Here is an 18,312-nt window from a genome sequence, read left to right on the forward strand (position 1 = left end):
CCAGGATGTAATCACCTCCCAAAGCTAAGCAATTTCTTTCTGCCGTGCATACTCCTAGAAACCCAGCCCAGGGCAGGGGAAATATGCCGCTTGCTTTTATTACCAAACTGCTAGCACTTCTAGAAATAACTTCAGCTGCCTCTTCCATAGCTCCAATGCTGGCAGGGGACAGAATTCTCGATGAAAGAAGTATTTCCCAGCAACATGACTTGCATTTTCAAGAAGGTGTAAGAAAGGCCCATGTTCCCTGCAGTTTTGTTTTCCCTTGGACCACAGGATTGACTTCAATAAGAACTGACTGCACAAACTCACAGGTTAACAAGGCTCACTTCATTGTTTATGAGGTACAACAGCCAGAAACTAATGCACAGTTCAGGCTTCTCAAGCTACCTGCTGTTCCACATGAGGATTAACAGAAGCAGACTCAACAGTGTTGTAATCCAGGGAGTTACCTGCTCGGCCTCCCTTCCCATCCCCCACCTCACGGGCTCAGATTAGGAAGGTGACTTTATCCCCCAGAGGAGGAACAGCTCCACCTGTCACTAATCCTGGTTAACACTTCCTGCCACAACTGCATGTGCAACGTCCACAGTGTGGACTGAATTTAGTCCACTAGTTTAAAACACAACACGCATGCGTGCACACACACACACACACACCTGGTATCTGAGTGCCTGGGCTCTAGTCTCAGTCTCCCACTTCTGATCCAGCTTCCTGCTAACACACATCCTGGGAAAGCAGCAAGTGATGGCTCCGGGACATGAGTATCTGCCATCCATGTGGAAGACCAAGACTGAATTCTGAGTTCCTGGTGTCAGCCTTGCCTTGCCCTGGTTCTTGCAGGAATTTGAGAAGTGAATGAGAGGATGGGAGATCTCTTTCTCTGTCCCTCTGCCTTTCAAATAAATACAAAATAATTTTTTAAAAAAGGAACATGTCCCCTCAAGGTCACTGGGGGATTCATCCTCCACCCCTTACAGTTAGCCCACAATGATCCCTCTTCTCCACCAGGACCGCCATGACTGCCTCCAACAGCCACTGACCAAAAGATCTGTCCTCCCTGAGGCAAGGAAGCTTCACCACTGGGCCTTCATAGCCTGGTTATTTTGCTGCTGTCATTTTACTCCATGGGGATTAGACCACTTTTTTGGTAGCACTTCTCAAACACTTCTCAAGCCAACTCCTCCAAAACCTTTCTAGCTGGTGTCTTATTTTCCAAGTATTACCAAAAACAGAACCTGCCTTAATTTCCAAGAAACGCCATTCAAACTAGTTCCAACTAAGCAAAAGCACACTTGATGCTGAGGGACTTGGACCCAAACCTAGCAATCGTCTCTGAAGGAGCCACTGAGACCAGCCTGGTGTATGTGAATGTTTTCTTGAGATCACTGAGTCTTGTTTATCTGTGATTCCTTCTCCTGATAGGGATCTATCAGTATCTCCACAGGCCCTGATGACTGCCTCACATGTATTGGGCAATAGGAGTGGATTTTCCAGATAAGCTTATCTCGTTTAACACTAAATGTTTTTGAAATTTAGCCACTTTAGGTGAAAAATCATCCCCTAAATTGTCATTTATCTTTCTGCTGCCTTTTAAAATATGAGGTTTTTTTTTCCTCTTAAGGATTTATTTTATTTGAAAGGCAGAGTTATAGAGAGGGAGAGACAGAGACAGAGAGAGAGAGAGATCTCCATCCCCTGGTTCACTCCCCAAGTGGCAGCAATGGCCGAGGCTGGTCCCATCCGAAGCCAGGAACCAGAAGCTTCTTCAGTATCTCCCACTTGGGTGCACAGGCCCAAGTGCCTGGGCCATCCTCTGCTGCTCTCCCAGACGCATTAGCAGGGAGCTGAATGGGAAGTGGAACAGCCAGGTCTTGAACTGGCACCTATATGGGATGCTGACACCATGTCATAGTACCAGTCCCAAAATACGAGTTATTAAACACATTTCAACTTTTGCTATAGGACCACTACAAATGCTGCTTCTGTGCTGGCTAATAACTACATTGGGATCATACGTCCAAATGCTTTCAAATAATCTATCCTGTTAGCTCCACCAATTTGGGAAAATTTAAATACTTTACATCCAAACCACTTCTGGAACACAACCAGAAGGGGCTGCGGCTAGGGCAGGAAGGGCAGGAAGGTCAGACTTTTTCCTGTAGATAGTACAGAATCACCAGGCGCTTTTAAGCACAGGCCTTACAGGATTATATCTGTGATCTAGAAACACAGTTTGGGCAGGAACAAGAATGAAGTCTCAGAGGAGGGGGCACTTACAGGGATTACAAAGGGGCAGAAAAAATTAAAAATAGAGATTAAACAAATTAGGACGACCTCCAACCTCCATGATCAATAGGTCACAGAAGGTGACACAAAGAGAGGCCAGAGGATGACACTGCCATTTCCAGTTTGGCAGAAGGGGCATATGGTGCCACATACTCCAAGATGGGGAGGGATGGAGGAAGAAAGCAAGTCTAAAGGAGACAACTGTGCACTCTCCTTTGTTTCCATAGAACACAGGGTATCTGTGAAACAGCCAAGACACAAGCCACTCTCCCAAGGCTACAGAACCAAGTCCAAACTCTTACTGGCATCATTTCCTGCCTAATCCTCCTTATCCTTTAAGTTCTGCCTTTGCCGCCCCACTCCAGTTGGCAGGGCTCACTCTCCTCCTTATCTGAATCCCAGCATATGATGTCAACACCACCTGCACAGGAAGCCGCTCAGCCTTTACCATTCCCAGAATACAAATCTCTGTCCACTGAGGCTGCAATGGATCAGCCTAAACTAGTTGCTGATGTCTGGCATGTGTTCAGCTCTTAAAAACACAGTAAACTCTTAGGACATATGGTTCTTACATCTTAGCTGCCCAGAGACCTAACATGGTGATGAGAAAGTATCATATATGTAGATAAGTACATCTGTATGAACATTTAAATATTAGAATTTAAACAAGCATATTTAACTATAATCAGAAAAGTTTCCTTCCTTCCTCCCTTCCTTCTCTTTCTGAGGACAGAGGGGGAGACCTCCCATTTACTGGTTCACTCCCCTAATGCCCACTATTGCCAGGGCTGGGCAGAGCTGAAGGTGGAAGCCAGGAAGTCAACCCAGGCCTCTCACATCGGGGAGAGGACTCTAATCATCTGCCAGGGTCTGCATTAGCAGGAAGCTGGAGCCAGGGGTCAGAGCTAGAAACTGAACCCAAGCACTCCAATATGGGGTGTCTTAAACACTATGTGTATGATATCAATGTATCTAAAAACCAGAGTGATAAAGGAGAGACAAAGGGTCTTCCATATGCTGGCTCTCTCCCCAAATTTCCCAAATGGCTGCAATAGCCAGGTCTGGACCAGGCTGAGGTCAGGAGCCTGGTGGTTCTTCCAGGTCTCCCATGTGGGTGGCAAGGGCTCTAGTTCTTTGGCCATCTTCCACTGCCTTTCCAGGCACATTAACATGCAGTTGGATAGGAAGCAAAGTAGCTGGGACTCTGACATGGGATGCTAGTGTTTCCAGCAGTAGCTTAACCTGCCATGCCACAACCCTAGTCCCTAAGTACATTTAAATAAAAATAAGAATTATGGTGCAGCAGCCACTTAGGACACCAGTATCCTAGACCAGAATACCAATTCAAGTCCTTCCTCCTCTGCTTCTGATTCAGTTTCCTGCTAAAGCATCCTGGGAGATAACAGATAACAGTTCAAGTACTTGAGTCCCTGCCACCCATGTGGGAGACGTGGATGGAGTTCCTGGTACCTGGCTTCAGCCTGGCTCAGGTTGTTGTGGACACTTGGGAAGTGAACAAGCAGGTGGAAGATCTCTCTCTTTCTCTGTCACTCTGCCTTTCACATAAATAAAATACATTTTTAAAAAATAAATAGGGGTTGGTGTTGTAGCATAGCAGGGTAAGCTTCCACCTGTGCTATCAGCATTCCATATGGGCACTAATTCGGGATCTGGCTGCTCCACTTCCAATCCAGCTCCCTGCTAATGAGCCTGGGAAAGTAGCAGAAGGTGGTCCAAACGCTTGGGACCCTGCACCCACGTGGGAGACCCAGATAAAGTTCCAGGCTCCTGGCTTTGGCATGGCCCAGCCACAGCAGTTGCAGTTAATTTGAGGAGTGAACCAGCAGATGGAAGATCTCTCTCTCTCTCTGTCTTTCAAGTAAATAAAAATAAATAAATAAATAAGTTGAACTATAGAGATTACAGTGTACTTCCTATGTAGAATTTCATGGGGTTTTGTTCCCTTATCACAGAACAAGGCCAAACTCCATTATTCTCTCACCTTTCTTCTAGAATGAGTATTCAAGTGGCTCCTAGTAACACATACTTTGTCTCTCATAAGTACAATTTCATGAGCCATTTTCCAGAATAAAATTCATTTGATTTACCTACTACCTAACAACTTCTATATTTGTGGCTCTTCTCTGTTAAAAAAAAAAAAAAAAGTCAAAATCCCTTTGGCGTCCTAAACAATCCTGTTGCAACCTGAGAAGGCCAGGCCCAACGGCAGATAGGCAGCTCAGGTTTCCATGACCCTCCAGGACAATGGACCCCACCTGGAGGAGGGACATCCGGTTAAAAAACTTCAACACTCATGAAGATGATCTGCTCACTCAACTAGAGGCTCGTGTGGGCTGGGCTTCCCAGAAAAAACACTTTGGCCAGCCCTCGCAAGACAGGCAGGGACAGACAAGTTCCGGATCCTATGACAGGACACGATGGCAGAACCTGACACTAAGCCTCACACTGGGAAGCAGTGGCCTATAGGGTTCTCGTGCCAGACTGTAAGTGGTACAGACAGCACAACCACCAACAGTTAGGGTCCCACCAGTCCATCCTTCCCAACAGAAGCAAATGTTAAATGAGCCCGAGAGTCAGATCTGTAGCAGGAGACGCGTTCTACTCTAAGGAATGCCACAGCAAGTTAGGAGAGAGGAACAGCAGAGGGCAGCATTAAAGCCTGAAAAGAAACCCATTCAAACGCTGGTCACTGGGTGGTGGGAGGTGGGGAGGGACTGCTGCCGGCCAGAGTCCTCCTGGAAGACAGGCCGGGGAAGGGTGGCTGTGCTTGGCAAGCCGCTCAGCTTTTCCCTCCACCACTAGGGGATGGTTACTGCCAAGATTTTAAATAGCTAGCTCCACAGGACTATTATACTAGCTTATTAATAGGAAATAGAAACAAACAAAAAATACCTAGGCAAGCTCACTGGAACAGGGGGTGTTTTTAAACAAAAGTGCACTGGGTGGAACAGCCTAGAGTGAAAACAATTATAAGCATTCTAAATTATAAAAGACCATGTGGAGCCAAGAATAGAAACACTGAGATTATTAAAAAGCAGAAGCCAATGTTGTGATTTCATGCTCCGACTTCCCTGAGGGCCTGCAATACCTGGCACCTCCCTGACAAATTCTAACAATGGTCTACTCCAAGCTCTGTTGTGGGGATTCGGATCCCTGGCTGGGCTTGGTGGAGCCCTCAGCTAAACTTAGTCCAGACTCTTGCCTTCAGGCGTATAGGAATACAACCAAGAGATGTAGATAGAGCTGAGCAATAAAGCAGGACTTATTGAAAGGCAAAGGGATAGTACACAGTCAGATGTGAGTGTGGACAATCTCCTGAGGGGACACTGGACCCTACTGGGGGTGTCTTTTTTATAGGGTAAGGGGTGGTGCTCAGGGCAGGGTCTGAGCAAATCTTCAAAGGAGGGAGGCCTCAGGGTGGGCCTGCAGTGCACAATGTGATTTCCAAGAAGGGGTCAAGGCATCTGGTGCATGCTGAGGAGTAGGTGTGTCGAGCCTTCAGCCATGTTGAATCAGCATGGAATATGATGGGACTGGGTGGCGTGTGAGACCTGGGTGTTAGCAGTCCTTAGTTAACAGTCCTTAGCTGCTGACTGCTCATTAAATAGCTGCCCACCCGTACCAATTTCATCCCCAGCTGAACGATGAGACAAAGCACACATTCAGTCAGGCTTGCTGTGCTTTTATTCACTAGCACTAACCTGAAGACCCCAGGTGCCACCCCCGTTCTACACCCCCAGTCTCTCACCCTTTACTCTTCCACTCTCCTAAACAACACCCCATACTAACAAATGACCCCGCTTCCTGCTAAACTACACCACGCAGCAATTATAGGAGAATTTAGAAATATTCCCATACCTCACTACCAAGCACTGACATTGTCCCTCTCATAGCCCAGGGTAATTACCCTGTGCTCACCCACAGGTCAGCCTCCAGGCTACCCCACCCTCCTGGTTTTCCTCCAAACTTGCCCCCCAACAGCCTCAACTCAGAATTCTTCACTACAGCTTCCTAGCCTTCGAGCTTCTTAAGTGCTGGAGTGGACCCCAGCTCTGCTCTTGGATCTCTCTTCCGTCTATACCCACTCCTTGGCAATTTGACCCAGTCCGGTGGAAATACCACCTCTCTAGTCTCTTCAGGCTGCTGTAACAAATACTTTAGACTGAGTATTGAATAAACAACAAAAACTCATTTCTCACATTTCTGGAGGTTGGGGAGTCAAGATCGAGGTGCCATCAGTTTCTGTGTATGGTGAGGGCTGCTCTTGCCTACCTAACACGGCACCTTCCAGTTGTGTCCAGCAAAGGGGCTCTCCTTCAGGCCTCTTTTAGAAATGCAGGGGCCCCACGACTTCATCAATCCCAAAGGTCTCAGCTCCTGACCTTGAGGGTTAGGTTCTAATGTGAATTTTGAGGAAACAATATATTGATAATGACAACCGCCAGAGAGGATGTAGAGAAATCAAAACCCTCATCACTGGTGATGGAAAGTAGAATGGTACAGCCATGTTGGAAGTCTGACAGGTTCTCCAACAGTTAAACATAAGAGTATCACATGACCCTGCAATTTCAATCCCAGAAACACCCACAAGAAATGAAGACATGTATCCACAAAACCTGGCCTGGCACACAAATGATTTCTCAGCATTATTCCTAATAGCCAAAAGGTGGAAACAACTGAAATGTCCACATGCTGATGAGTAGGAGAGCTATACAACGGAACATTTTTTTGCAATAAAAATGAAGAACTGATATCCACGACAATGTGGATGAACCCTGAAAACACTGTGCTGAGAGAAAGCAGTCACAAAAGGTTAAAGATTATATGATATATGAAATACCCATGTGGGCAAATCAATAGAGAAAGAAAGTGATAGTAGTTGTTTACTCATGGAGGCCACAGAGTGATAGTTAAAGGGTAGAGGGCTATCTTTTGAGACAATAACTGTCCTAAAATTGACAGTGGTGATGTCTGTATATGTCTGTTAAGTTGTACATTATATCTCAATAAACCTGTCTGCTTTTTTAGATTCAGTGAAGAGGCAGGCTATCTTCATCTCTATGTGCTGCTATAAACAATAGAAATTACCTTTATAATTAAAAATAGTTTATAAATAATAGAAACTTAACTGTTCAGTTACAGAGAAAGGGAGGGACATCAGGATCAAGGTGCTGGCAGGCTCAGTGTCAGGTGAGGGCCTGTTCCTCAGAGATGGCACCATCTAGGTGTCCTCAAACAGCAGAGGGGCAGGATGGAGGAGGAGCTAAATCATTTGCACACCCTCTATGAGGGCACCGATTTCCATTCATGAGGGCTCCTACTGAAGGCCTCCTAATACTATTATAATGGGGGTTAAGTTTCAATAAGTATTCTGGAAAAGACAATAACTGAAACCATGGGGGTCAGTGCTGTGGCTCAGCGGCTTAAGCTGCTGCCTGCAGTGTCGGCATCCCATATGGGTCCAAGTTCGAGTCCCAGCTGCTCCACTTCCAATCCAGGTCCCTGCTAATGCACCTGGGAAAGCAGCAGAGAATGGTCCAAGTGCTTAAAGCTCCTATCTTCTGGCTTTGGCCTGGCTCAGCCCTGGCCATTGCAACCATTTGGGGAGTGAACCAGCAGATATAGTATCTCTCTATATATCTCTCTATGTCTTTCCCTCTCTCTCTCTAATTCTGCTTCTGAAATAAAAAAATAAATCTTAAAAAAAAAAAAACTGAAATCACAGCATTCCATCCCTAGTCTCCCCAAATTCATGTCCTTTTTTCATACAAAATATATTCATTGATGTCAATAGCCCCCACAGTCTTAACTTGTTCCAGCATCAACCACCAATTGAAGTCTAAAGTCCAGAGTCTTATCTAAATACCATTTAAATTAGATTATGGGTGGGACTCAAAGGTGTGTGTCATCCTAGGGCAGCCACTCTAACTGTGAGAAATCAAAACAAGTTATGTACAACCAAAATTCAATGATGGGACAGCCACATGACAGATATTTCCATTCCAAAAAGGAGAAGCAGGAAAGGAGTAACTGATCTCAAGTAAATTCAACACCCACTCAATAGAGAGTCAACACTAAAACTCAAGGCTTGAGAGGAATCTTCCTGGACTGCAGGTCACACCCAAGACATGCTGGGGTGGAGGCTGGGCCTCCCTGGCTGCACCCTTGGGAGTCTGGTGCCCGTAGCTCTCCAGGCTAGGACAGACTCCAGGGGCATCCTAGCAAGTGTCCTAGTCGGGGTTCTCTGACACAGACTTACTCCTCTACTAGTTCTCTGCCTGAGCCCTGAGGCTCTCCAAGATTTCCTTCGAAGTATCTAAGTGGAGGCAGCAATGCCTCTACAGCACTTGCACACTGCACACCTACAGAGTTCGTGCCTATGAACAGCATCTGGCTTCCCTCTATCCATGTCAGTCTTCTTATCAAAAGTTCACTTGGCCACACCCTTGATCTATCTCCGAAATTTACCTTCTTTAATTTGTTGTCTCTTCTTGCATTTTTCTATACAAAGCCATGCAGCACCCTGCACACTTTGCTTAAGAGATTTGTTCAGCCAAGTATCTTAGATAATAACTCAAGTTCTGCCTCCACAAAATATTAGGGCACAGACAAAATTCACCCAAGTTCTTTGGCACTTTATAACAAAGATGGTCTTTCTTCTAGTTCCCATTAAGATATTCTTTATTTCTGTCTAAGATCTTATCAGAGTGGCTTTCAATATCTATGTCTATATTTCTTTTTTTTAAGATTTATTTATTGAAATTATTTATTTGAAAGTCAGAGTTACACACAGAGAGAAGGAGAGGCAGAGAGAGAGAGTCTTCCATCCACTGGTTCACTCCTCAATTGGCTGCAACAGCTGGAGCTGTGCCAATCCAAAGCCAGGAGCTTCTTCTGGTTCTCCCACATGGGTGCAGGGGCCCAAACACGTGGGCCATCTTCCACTGCTTTCCCAGGCCATAGCAGAGAGCTGGATCGGAAGTGAACAGCTGGGACTCACACCAGCACCCATATGGGATGCCGGCACTGCTGGTGGCAGCCCCACTTGCTACGCCACAGTCCCGGCCCCTAATGTCTATATTTCTACCAGCAATTTGACTACTACCCCTAAGTAATCTCTAAGATTCAACTGTCTACAATTCTCTTCTTCTGAGTCCTCACCAGAATCTCCCTTAATCCTTGTTCATGGCATCCAAGGCTTTTTCTAGCCAGTGCCCCCAAACTATTCCAGCCTCTCCCCTCTGCCCAATTCCAAAGCTGCATCTACATTTTCAGTTACACTCCACTTCTTGGTATCTAAGTTCTATCTTAGCCTGTTTGTGCTGGGATAAATTTATAAACTGCTGATTTTTATATTTCAAAGTTCTTGAAGCTGGCAAGTCCAAGATCAAGACACCAGTAGGTCAGTCAGTCTGGTAAAAAGGCTGCTCTCTGCTTTTAGACAGAGACTGCTGCCGCATCCTCTGGGAAGGGAGCGGCAGTGTCCTTACAGGGCGGGCAGACGGATGGAAGGGGTGAAAAGGGCTGAACACCCTCCATCAACCCCTTTTATAAGGGCATCGAATCTCACTCATGAGGGCTACGCCCTCAAACCCACTCACCTCCTAAGGCCATTCCTTTTGACACTGTAGCATTGGAGATTAGCCTTCAACATAAATTTTGGAGAAAACAAAAACATTCAAACTACAGCACTGGGGAGGATATGCCTTTGGCGTTCATGGAAATCTAAACAAGAAAGATTTCAGGATGGTGGTAAAGGCAAAGCCAGAAAACAATGGGAAAAGCAGCGGCTACACTGCCTGTGTGCATGAGGAGACACAAACAAAAACGTTCACAGCAGAACTGCTGGTAACCACAGAAACACACAGACCACCCAACATTCTCCAAGGAGACTGGACGAATGTGCTATCATTATACAGCAATGAGCCTTAGAAACATGTCTAGTGGGAAAAGCTAGGTCTTTATTTTTTTTAATTTTTTTTAATTTATTTTTTTGATAGGCAGAGTTAGTGAGGGAGAGACAGAGAGAAAGGTCTTCCTTTTTCCGTTGGTTCACCCCCCCCAAGTGGCCGCCACAGCTGGTGTGTTGCAGTCGGCGTGCTGTGCTGATCCAAAGCCAGGAGCCAGGTACTTCCTCCTGGTCTCCCATGCGGGTGCAGGGCCCAAGGACCTGGGCCATCCTTCACTGCCTTCCCGGGCTACAGCAGAGAGCTGGACTGGAAGAGGGGCAACCGGGACAGAATCCAGCACCCCAAATGGGACTAGAACCCAGGGTGCCGGCACCGCAGGCAGAAGATTAGTCTACTGAGCCTTGGTGCAGGCCAAAGCTAGGTCTTTAAGACTAAACATATTATAATACTTACATAAAGCTCAGAAACTAAGGAACGTATCATTTAGGCATTATACATGTATATATGACAAAACTTTACCCCCCCCCCCAAAAAAAAGGCCAAGTTACACAAATACAAAATTGCCCAACAGTGGGCACTTCCATGGGTGACGCAAAAAGATAAAAAAGGAGCAGCTGAATGGATGGCGTGGTGCTGATATGTTCTTGGTTCTTAGGTCAGGAGTGCACTGGTGTTCTCTGTATTATTATTGTGTTCATAATTATACATAATTCTTTTATATCCAATATATTGAACAACAATGAAGGAAAAACCTTAAAGAAATGGAGGGATGCACACAAGCAAGTGCAGACTATTATTTCTACAAGACTAAGAAAGAAGAGGGGTGGGGGCACGAATAGTCTAACAGGTAGTGGGAGACCCAGAGTAATGGGAGACATCTTAGTAGAACAACAGCGAAGAGGATGGCTTCTCAAGCAAAGACTGGAGGTGAAGGGTCACGATGGACAAAGAGGCTCCAGAACAGGTGCGGAGGAAGGAGTCAAGGGCAGCACTGGCAGAGGAGATGACCCTGAAAAAGGGCAGGCCTGTCCTCTGATTCTAGAGAGGAGACAAAAAGAGGTTATGGGTCTAAATAAAATTTTTAAGCTGGGTGAACAGGCAGAAAATTCAAGAAAAGCACATGATCTTGAGGCAAGAATTGAGGTCACCTGTAGAGAGTAAGAGCAGGCACAGATCAAGCAGAGTGTTCCTGCAACAGCAGAAAGCACACAGGGGTCACATCAAGTTGACAAGGGACAAGACAGACACCAGAAGGCACAAGTGGGGGCCGGCGCTGTGGCATAGCAGGTAAAGCCACCACATGCGGTGCCAGCATCCCCTATGGCCGCTGGTTTGAGACCCGGCTGCTCCACTTCCAATCCAGCTCTCTGCTACGGCCTGGGAAAACAGCAGAAGATGGCCCAAGTCCTTGGGCCCCTACACCTAGGTGGGAGACCTGGAGGAAGCTCCTGGCTCCTGGCTTCGGAATGGAGCAGCTCCAGCCGTTGCAGCCAAATGGGGAGTAAACCAGCAGATGGAAGACCTCTTTCTCTCTCTCTGCCTCTCCTCCTCTCCTTCTCTCTGTGTATAACTCTGCCTTTCATATAAATAAATAAATCTTAAAAAAAAAAAAAAGAGAGAGAGAGATTGCTTCTTGGCCTTTTGGCTAAGATCAAGTGTAAAAGAAAAAAAAAAAGAAGGCACAAGTGAAATCAGAAACAATAAATTACTAGCAGTACCAACCATGTGGTTGCCTGAATTTCCTCCAACAAAATGGTTACATTCTGAAAACAATAGGTTTCATAATCCCTGGGGTTTTAAAAGTCATATTTGCTATGTTAGTTACATCACAATAAAGTCACTTCCTGTTTGCTGTCTACCAAATGATCTTTGACCTGGTCAGATTTTCTCCTTTAATTTCATTTAAAAAAAAAAGTTTGAATAAAAAAAGTGACAGTCATTTCAGAAATCACTTGGCAAGAACTCTTACAGATAAAAATTACACATGAGTCACAGAAACATAGATATTTCCTTGATACCCGTGCTGTGATATGAGTGAGCAGTGATTGTGTCATTAGGCCCTTTCCATCCTTCTGACTTAGAGAAAAATGACTATCAGGCAAAACAGCCCTGAAAATCCCATTCTGTCACTCCAGCTATATAGGTACCAACTATACCTTGCTGATGCTGCTAGGACTAGCCTTGGGCTGACAGTCCAGAAAGTTCTAAGTCTAAACATCATAGTTTCTCTGCTGAGAAGACAATTCCACACAATGAATCAGAGTATAACAGTCAATTTTCCAGTTCTTTTCAGAGCCTTCAGCGGGTGGGGTGATCTTTTTTTTTTTTTTTTTTTAATTTTTGAAAATTTTCCCTTCATTTGAAAGACATAGAGACAAAAACAAAGAGAACATAACTTCCATCACTGGCTCACTCTCCAAATATCAGGAACGACTAGGCAGGCGGGGCCAGGCAGAAGCCAGGATCCTGGGTCTCCCACATAAGTGGCAGGGACCATCACCTGCTACCTATCAGGGTGTACATCAGCAGGTAGTTGGCTAGGAAGCTGAGTAGCTGGGACTCTGATGTGGGTGGGATGCAGGCATCCCAACAGGGACTTAGCCAGTGCACCTCACCCTGGCCACGGGGAAGATCACTTAGGGCCTCCAGCTGGTCTCCCAGCAGCTCCCTCCCCAGCTCACCCACCCGCTTGGAGGAGTGCCTCAGCCTCTTTTCCCACACTCAGGTAAACTCCTCCCACAACCACTCTTCCAGCCCTGCCTTAACCACTTATGCCTCTCCCCACTATGCATCTTTCTATTTCCAGTCCTCTGGAGCTGCTGTCTACCCTGGGGCCCTTCACTATTCCTTCCTTGCTGCTCTGTGTACCCAATCAACACTGGTCTCCCTTCAAGACTCACCTGAGACTACCTCCTCTTGAAGTTCACTCTGCATCCCTTCCTCCCAGGAAAGGCAGATCACACCCTTCTGTGAGTACTGCACTGTGCAGGCCCCTCTGTCCCAGGACTTCTGGAGCCTTGGGACTGACCTGTGCTCATCTTTGCACTCCTCTGCCTGTATCAGTACTAGGCCAACAGAAGATATCCCATAATGTTTGTGAACTGAAGGCTGAATGACCCAGGTCATCTGGTCACTGCTGCCCCACAGAGAGGCCTCTGAGAAGAAAAGAAGTGGGGGATATCATGCTGCAATTTCTTTGTTCTTGAATGAAGCGAAGCCCTGGGAGGTGGGAGTGGGTGGGCATTCTGGCACCTGCATCTCATGTTGGAGTCTGGTTCAAGTCTCAGCTACTTTGCTTCCAATCTGGCGCCCTGCTCATGTACCTAGGAGGCAGTGGGTAATGGCTCAAGTACTTGAGTCCCTGACACCCATGTGGGGGACCCATAAGGAGTTTCTGGCTTTGGCCTGACACAGCCCCAGCTACTGCAGCCATTTAGGGAGTAAACCAGAGGATGTAAGATCTCTTTTTGGGGGCCAGCACTGTGGCATAATGGATAAAGCCACCACCTGCAGTGCCAGCATCCCATATGGGCACTGGTTCGAGTCTCAGCTGCTCCACTTCCAATCCAGCTCTCTGCTATGGCCTGGGAAAGCAGTGGAAGATGACCCAAGTCCTTAGGCCCCTACAGCCACATGGGATACCCGGAAGAAGCTTTTGGCTCCTGGCTTTGGATTGGCACAGCTCTGACTGTTGCAGCCACCTGGGGAGTGAACCAGCAGATGGAAGATCTCTCTTTATCTATTTCTACCTCTCTGTAACTCTGCCTTTCAAATAAATAAATCTTCAAAAAAAAAAAATCTCTTTTTGGGTGGCTCTGCCTTTCAAATAAATAACTCAAAAAAAGAAAAAACAGGGTTGCAAAGAAAAGCTATTATTTATTTATTTATTTTGGTCAGGCAGAGTGGACAGTGAGAGAGAGAGACAGAGAGAAAGGTCTTCCTTTTGCCGTTGGTTCACCCTCCAATGGCCGCCGCGGCTGGTGCGCTGCGGCCAGCGCACCACGCTGATCCAATGGCAGGAGCCAGGTGCTTCTCCTGGTCTCCCATGGGGTGCAGGGCCCAAACACTTGGGCCATCCTCCACTGCACTCCCGGGCCACAGCAGAGAGCTGGCCTGGAAGAGGGGCAACCGGGACAGAATCCGGTGCACCAACCGGGACTAGAACCCGGTGTGCCGGCGCCGCAAGGAGGAGGATTAGCCTAGTGAGCCGCGGCACCGGCCTATTATTTATTGATTTAAATAATCCTACCAATTGGTATGACCAAGTGTCAAGTTAGTTTAGAATATGTACCTAAGAAAAGTTAGACAGTCCTGACCAGGACTCAACCCTACATCTTCTTATTAGCAAGGTACTCTGGGCAAGTTATTACTTCTGCCTCAGTTTCCCCACATGTGAAGCAATGACACAGCATTCTAGCCCTCCCACCCCCTTTCCTCCTTCCACTGTTTCTCATACACTGAGGTCACTTCTGTACTGTTTCTATTCACAGCATTTCTGACACCAAATGTGTGGGGGTTTTCTTCATACCAACCAGTTCCCTAACTCTCCAGACAGCAACTGGGTACCCTACAATTCAGTTCCAACATTAACTACCTGGAGTCAGCATAGATCCCATGGTGCAAGGACTCAGTTCCACAAGACTACCTCCCACTTCCGACACCAGTAGCCACACTGCTTACCAATGGTCATTAAGCTCAGGGAGCTCCCACAACCTTCTCCTCAGTGGGATCATTTGCCAGTGCAGCTCACAGGACTCAAGAATGCGATTTACTACCAACAGTTTATTATAAAGGATACAACTCAGGAAGAGCTAATGGAAGAGACAGGGCATATAATTGGGATGGGTGGGTTGTTCATCAACCCAGAAACTTCCAAACCCCAGCATTAAGAGTTTTCATCTAAGTTCAGCTTGGTAGGCATAGCTGAGTAAATTATTAGCTGCTGGTGATGGGGTCATTGATTATTGGCAATGAAGTCAATCTCCAGCCCCTCTTGGTCCTAACCCCCTAACCACCAGGTTAGTTTCTCCAGCAACTAGCCTCCCCATCTGAAGAGCCACCTTATTAACATAAACTCAGGAATGTGGAAGGGGGCCTGTTATGAATAACAAAAGATCACTATCACTCAGGACATCCTAAGGGATTTAGAAGGTCTGTGACAGGAACCCGGATCAAAGACCAAATTACATTTCTTATTGTAACTCTGGTCTGAGGACTTCAACCCTCTGTGGTTCCTCCACCTACAATACTCCAGGAAATCTGAATCATCCAGGTCTCTACTCAAATGCCACCTCCCCAGGGAAGCCTTCCCTGACAGTCAACTGAAAGAATCTTCCTTCCTTAAGTCCCTACCCTGCTTTATTTCCCTTAGTGCACTTGTCAGTACCTGAAATAACACTATTTATTTGTTTACCCTTTGTTCTCTGCATCCCCTAGTAGGATATAAATATCTTGAGGGCAGGGCTTGATCTTACCTGCATCTCCAGCACCAGGAGTGCCTGACACATAGGACTCAAAAATAAATTTAAAAAATTAAAAAAAAAAACAACCATTTGCTGAATAAATGGCCATAAGGAGGCAATAATACCTTCATCAAAGGGTTTTGTGGGGATTAGATGACAAAGTGCATATAGAGAGATATAAAATGCTTAATACAATGCCTAGCACGTGGTAAACTCAATAACGTTGGCTGATGCTATTATCAAAGGAATCCAGAAGAGGGTGAGGCCAACGCAGGCCAGAGCAGTTACAGAGGTTTCAAGGAGGGGTGGGGGCTTGAGCTTGATCGGGAAGGATAAGGACTTTTCCCTTTGGTGGGGACACTGCAGAGGGTTCCAGGAGTCTCCCCTGTACCAGCCACCTCTCCCCAACATGTGCTTTCCTCACACCCGGGCTCAAATGTGGAGTCAACACACTGTAAGATTCAACTGCTGAATCATTTCTCTGCCCATCCTTTTCATCCATGTATCTTGCATTTCTCTAGCACCAGAACCTAGACAAATTTCACCATGCAACAGCACTCGGTAACATCACTGAATCCATTTCAGAAATCCTTAGAAAAGGAAGAAACTACTCTTCACACCAGCAACCCAGTCCTAGGTGTCTATCTGAAATACTCTAGTCAACATTAAAACTGATGTACGAGAATGTCCCCTTGCAAGAGGCAAGGAAAAAAACAGAAGAGCAACCAGAATGTCCACCCACCAGCAAATAAGCTATGGTGCAACCATGCTGTGTAGAGATTAAACTGAGTAAAACAGCACTTAGTGAAACAATCTCTAAAATGCATTGTTGGGGTGGGGGTGGGGTTAAGAATACACACCATGTGATTTCATTCAGGTGAAACAAAAATTTTAAAGGCACACACAAAAAACCATGTGCATGCATGGGTGTATTTCCAAAAGCTCACAAAAACCTAATTAAAAGATAACTCCCTTTTAGTGCAACCAAAAAAAAAAAAAAAAAAAAACCTTTGAAATTCACCCGTAGCTTTTTTCATAAGACACATTTTCTAAGAACTTTTTGAAGGCCCTCTCATAGCCTTTGGTTTTCTGCACCAAAATCAGTTTTTAAATTACATTTTCCACAAAAGTTTTGAAGTACCCACATAGATATCTACCTATCTCTTGTTTAACTACCCTATCTGCTCTCCACCATTGTGACCCAAACACACAGGTTTCAATAAATATTTGCTGAACGAATGAAAAAACATTTGTGCCTGGAAAAAGGACTGTAACGCAGATCTGCTTTTCATGCTAAATATGTCCGTGCCGTCTCCGTTTTTAAGGGGCTACATGAATGTGCTACCTGTATAATATGAATGATTTTTTTAAAAAGATACTTTTTAAAAAAAACCCGTGGCACATCATCGGGGGTCCCGGCACCTGCCTAGCAACTAACTTGTTTTTGAGTAGGTAAGAGATCTTACTCCAGCGTCTCACTCTGTACTTCTCTGGCATCAGATTCCATAACAGCATGAAGATAAAGAGCCAAGCGCTGGTTTTCAGTTGTTCCTGAACCCCAGCCCTTTCTATGAAGGTGCTTTTGTCCCACACGCGGGGCCCTGGGTCTCAGCCTCCCCGGCAGGTAGCGGGAGTCCCCCCAAGGCGGGAGGGCGCATAAACTTACTTTCCGACTGCCTCCTTCTCTGCCTGCGACCTGTCGCTCCAGCTCAGGCATCTTGGCTCGCAGACACCGATTTCTTCTCTGATCCAGCCCAGAGCCCAAAGGTCACCTGTCAGCAAAGGAGAGAGCGGTGTTAACTGCCGGCGTGACGGGGCGCGGGCGACGCAGGCATCCGTGCGGCTCGGCTGTCCCCGAGGAGGGGTCTGGGACCCGGCCCCTCCGTTTCGAGCCAGGGACTCCGCAGCCTTCGCCCTTAGAGGCGATTCCAAGGCGCGCGCCGCCGTGCCCCCGACCTGCGGGGCGCGCGGGCCTCCGACCCGCACCCGCACCCCAGGCGGCCTGGCGGCGCCGACCCTCACGCGGCTGGGCCGGGCCGGTGCCTCAGTGTCCTCCGCTGTTCCCGGACCGCAGAGCGGGGGCCAGTCCTCCCTCCCCGTCTACGCTGCGGAGAACCGGTGCGCCGGGGACTCTCTGGGACTTCTGTGTGTGGGGAGGGGCGGGCAGGCCGGCCAGCAGCGCAGCCCCGGGCGGGAAGAGCAGGTCCCAAGGCTCGCCCACCGCCTGCGGGGAAGGTGCGGCGTGGCGCGGCGGGGCTCCGGGTCCGCTCCGCGCAGCCCCCTCTCGGACTCCGCGTTGGGTGTCGCGGGTCCCAAGCGCGGCAACGGCGCGGGAGTGAACTTTGCACCTGGAAGATCGATCCGCGGCGCGCCACGGCCTCCCATTTGGTCTTCAACCGGCCGCGGGCTCTGGGCTGGGGGCGGGGGAGCCCGTGCAGGGATTTCAGTGGGGGAGGGGACCGAGGCGGGAGCGCCGACTGTCCATCACAAGCCACGCCCTCCAAAGGCCGTCTCCCACTGCGGTCCCGCCCATAGAGGGCGGGACCCGTGTGCGCCACGCTGAAAAAGCCTGTCTACGCCTCCGTAATGCCTATTGGTTAGAAGGCCGTGGGAAGCTACCACTAGAAGCC

The 18,312-nt window shown here is 47.3% G+C and overlaps 1 protein-coding gene across 6 annotated transcripts in view; it reads right to left on the bottom strand.

Moving 5' to 3' along the window:
- The window catches only part of ATP7B (ATPase copper transporting beta), an 81,432-nt gene extending 63,245 nt beyond the window's left edge, over positions 1-18,187 (bottom strand). Inside the window, exons 1-2 of one of the 6 annotated variants that reach the window (XM_089304203.1) lie at positions 18,031-18,187; positions 17,349-17,454 (exon numbers count right to left, since the gene is read on the bottom strand). Coding sequence is in view for 5 of the 6 variants with exons in the window: in XM_070048898.2 (XP_069904999.1) it covers positions 17,349-17,399 (51 nt within the window). In the remaining variant the exon portion in view is untranslated. The other 5 variants (XM_070048898.2, XM_051832253.3, XM_089304201.1 and 2 more) reach the window with 5 other exon arrangements.
- Between the last annotated feature and the right edge of the window lie 125 nt (positions 18,188-18,312).

This window comes from Oryctolagus cuniculus, chromosome 9 (genome assembly GCF_051225735.1).
Source record: "Oryctolagus cuniculus isolate XC-2025 breed Fujian yellow rabbit chromosome 9, ASM5122573v1, whole genome shotgun sequence".
NCBI classification, from domain to species: Eukaryota; Metazoa; Chordata; class Mammalia; order Lagomorpha; family Leporidae; genus Oryctolagus; species Oryctolagus cuniculus.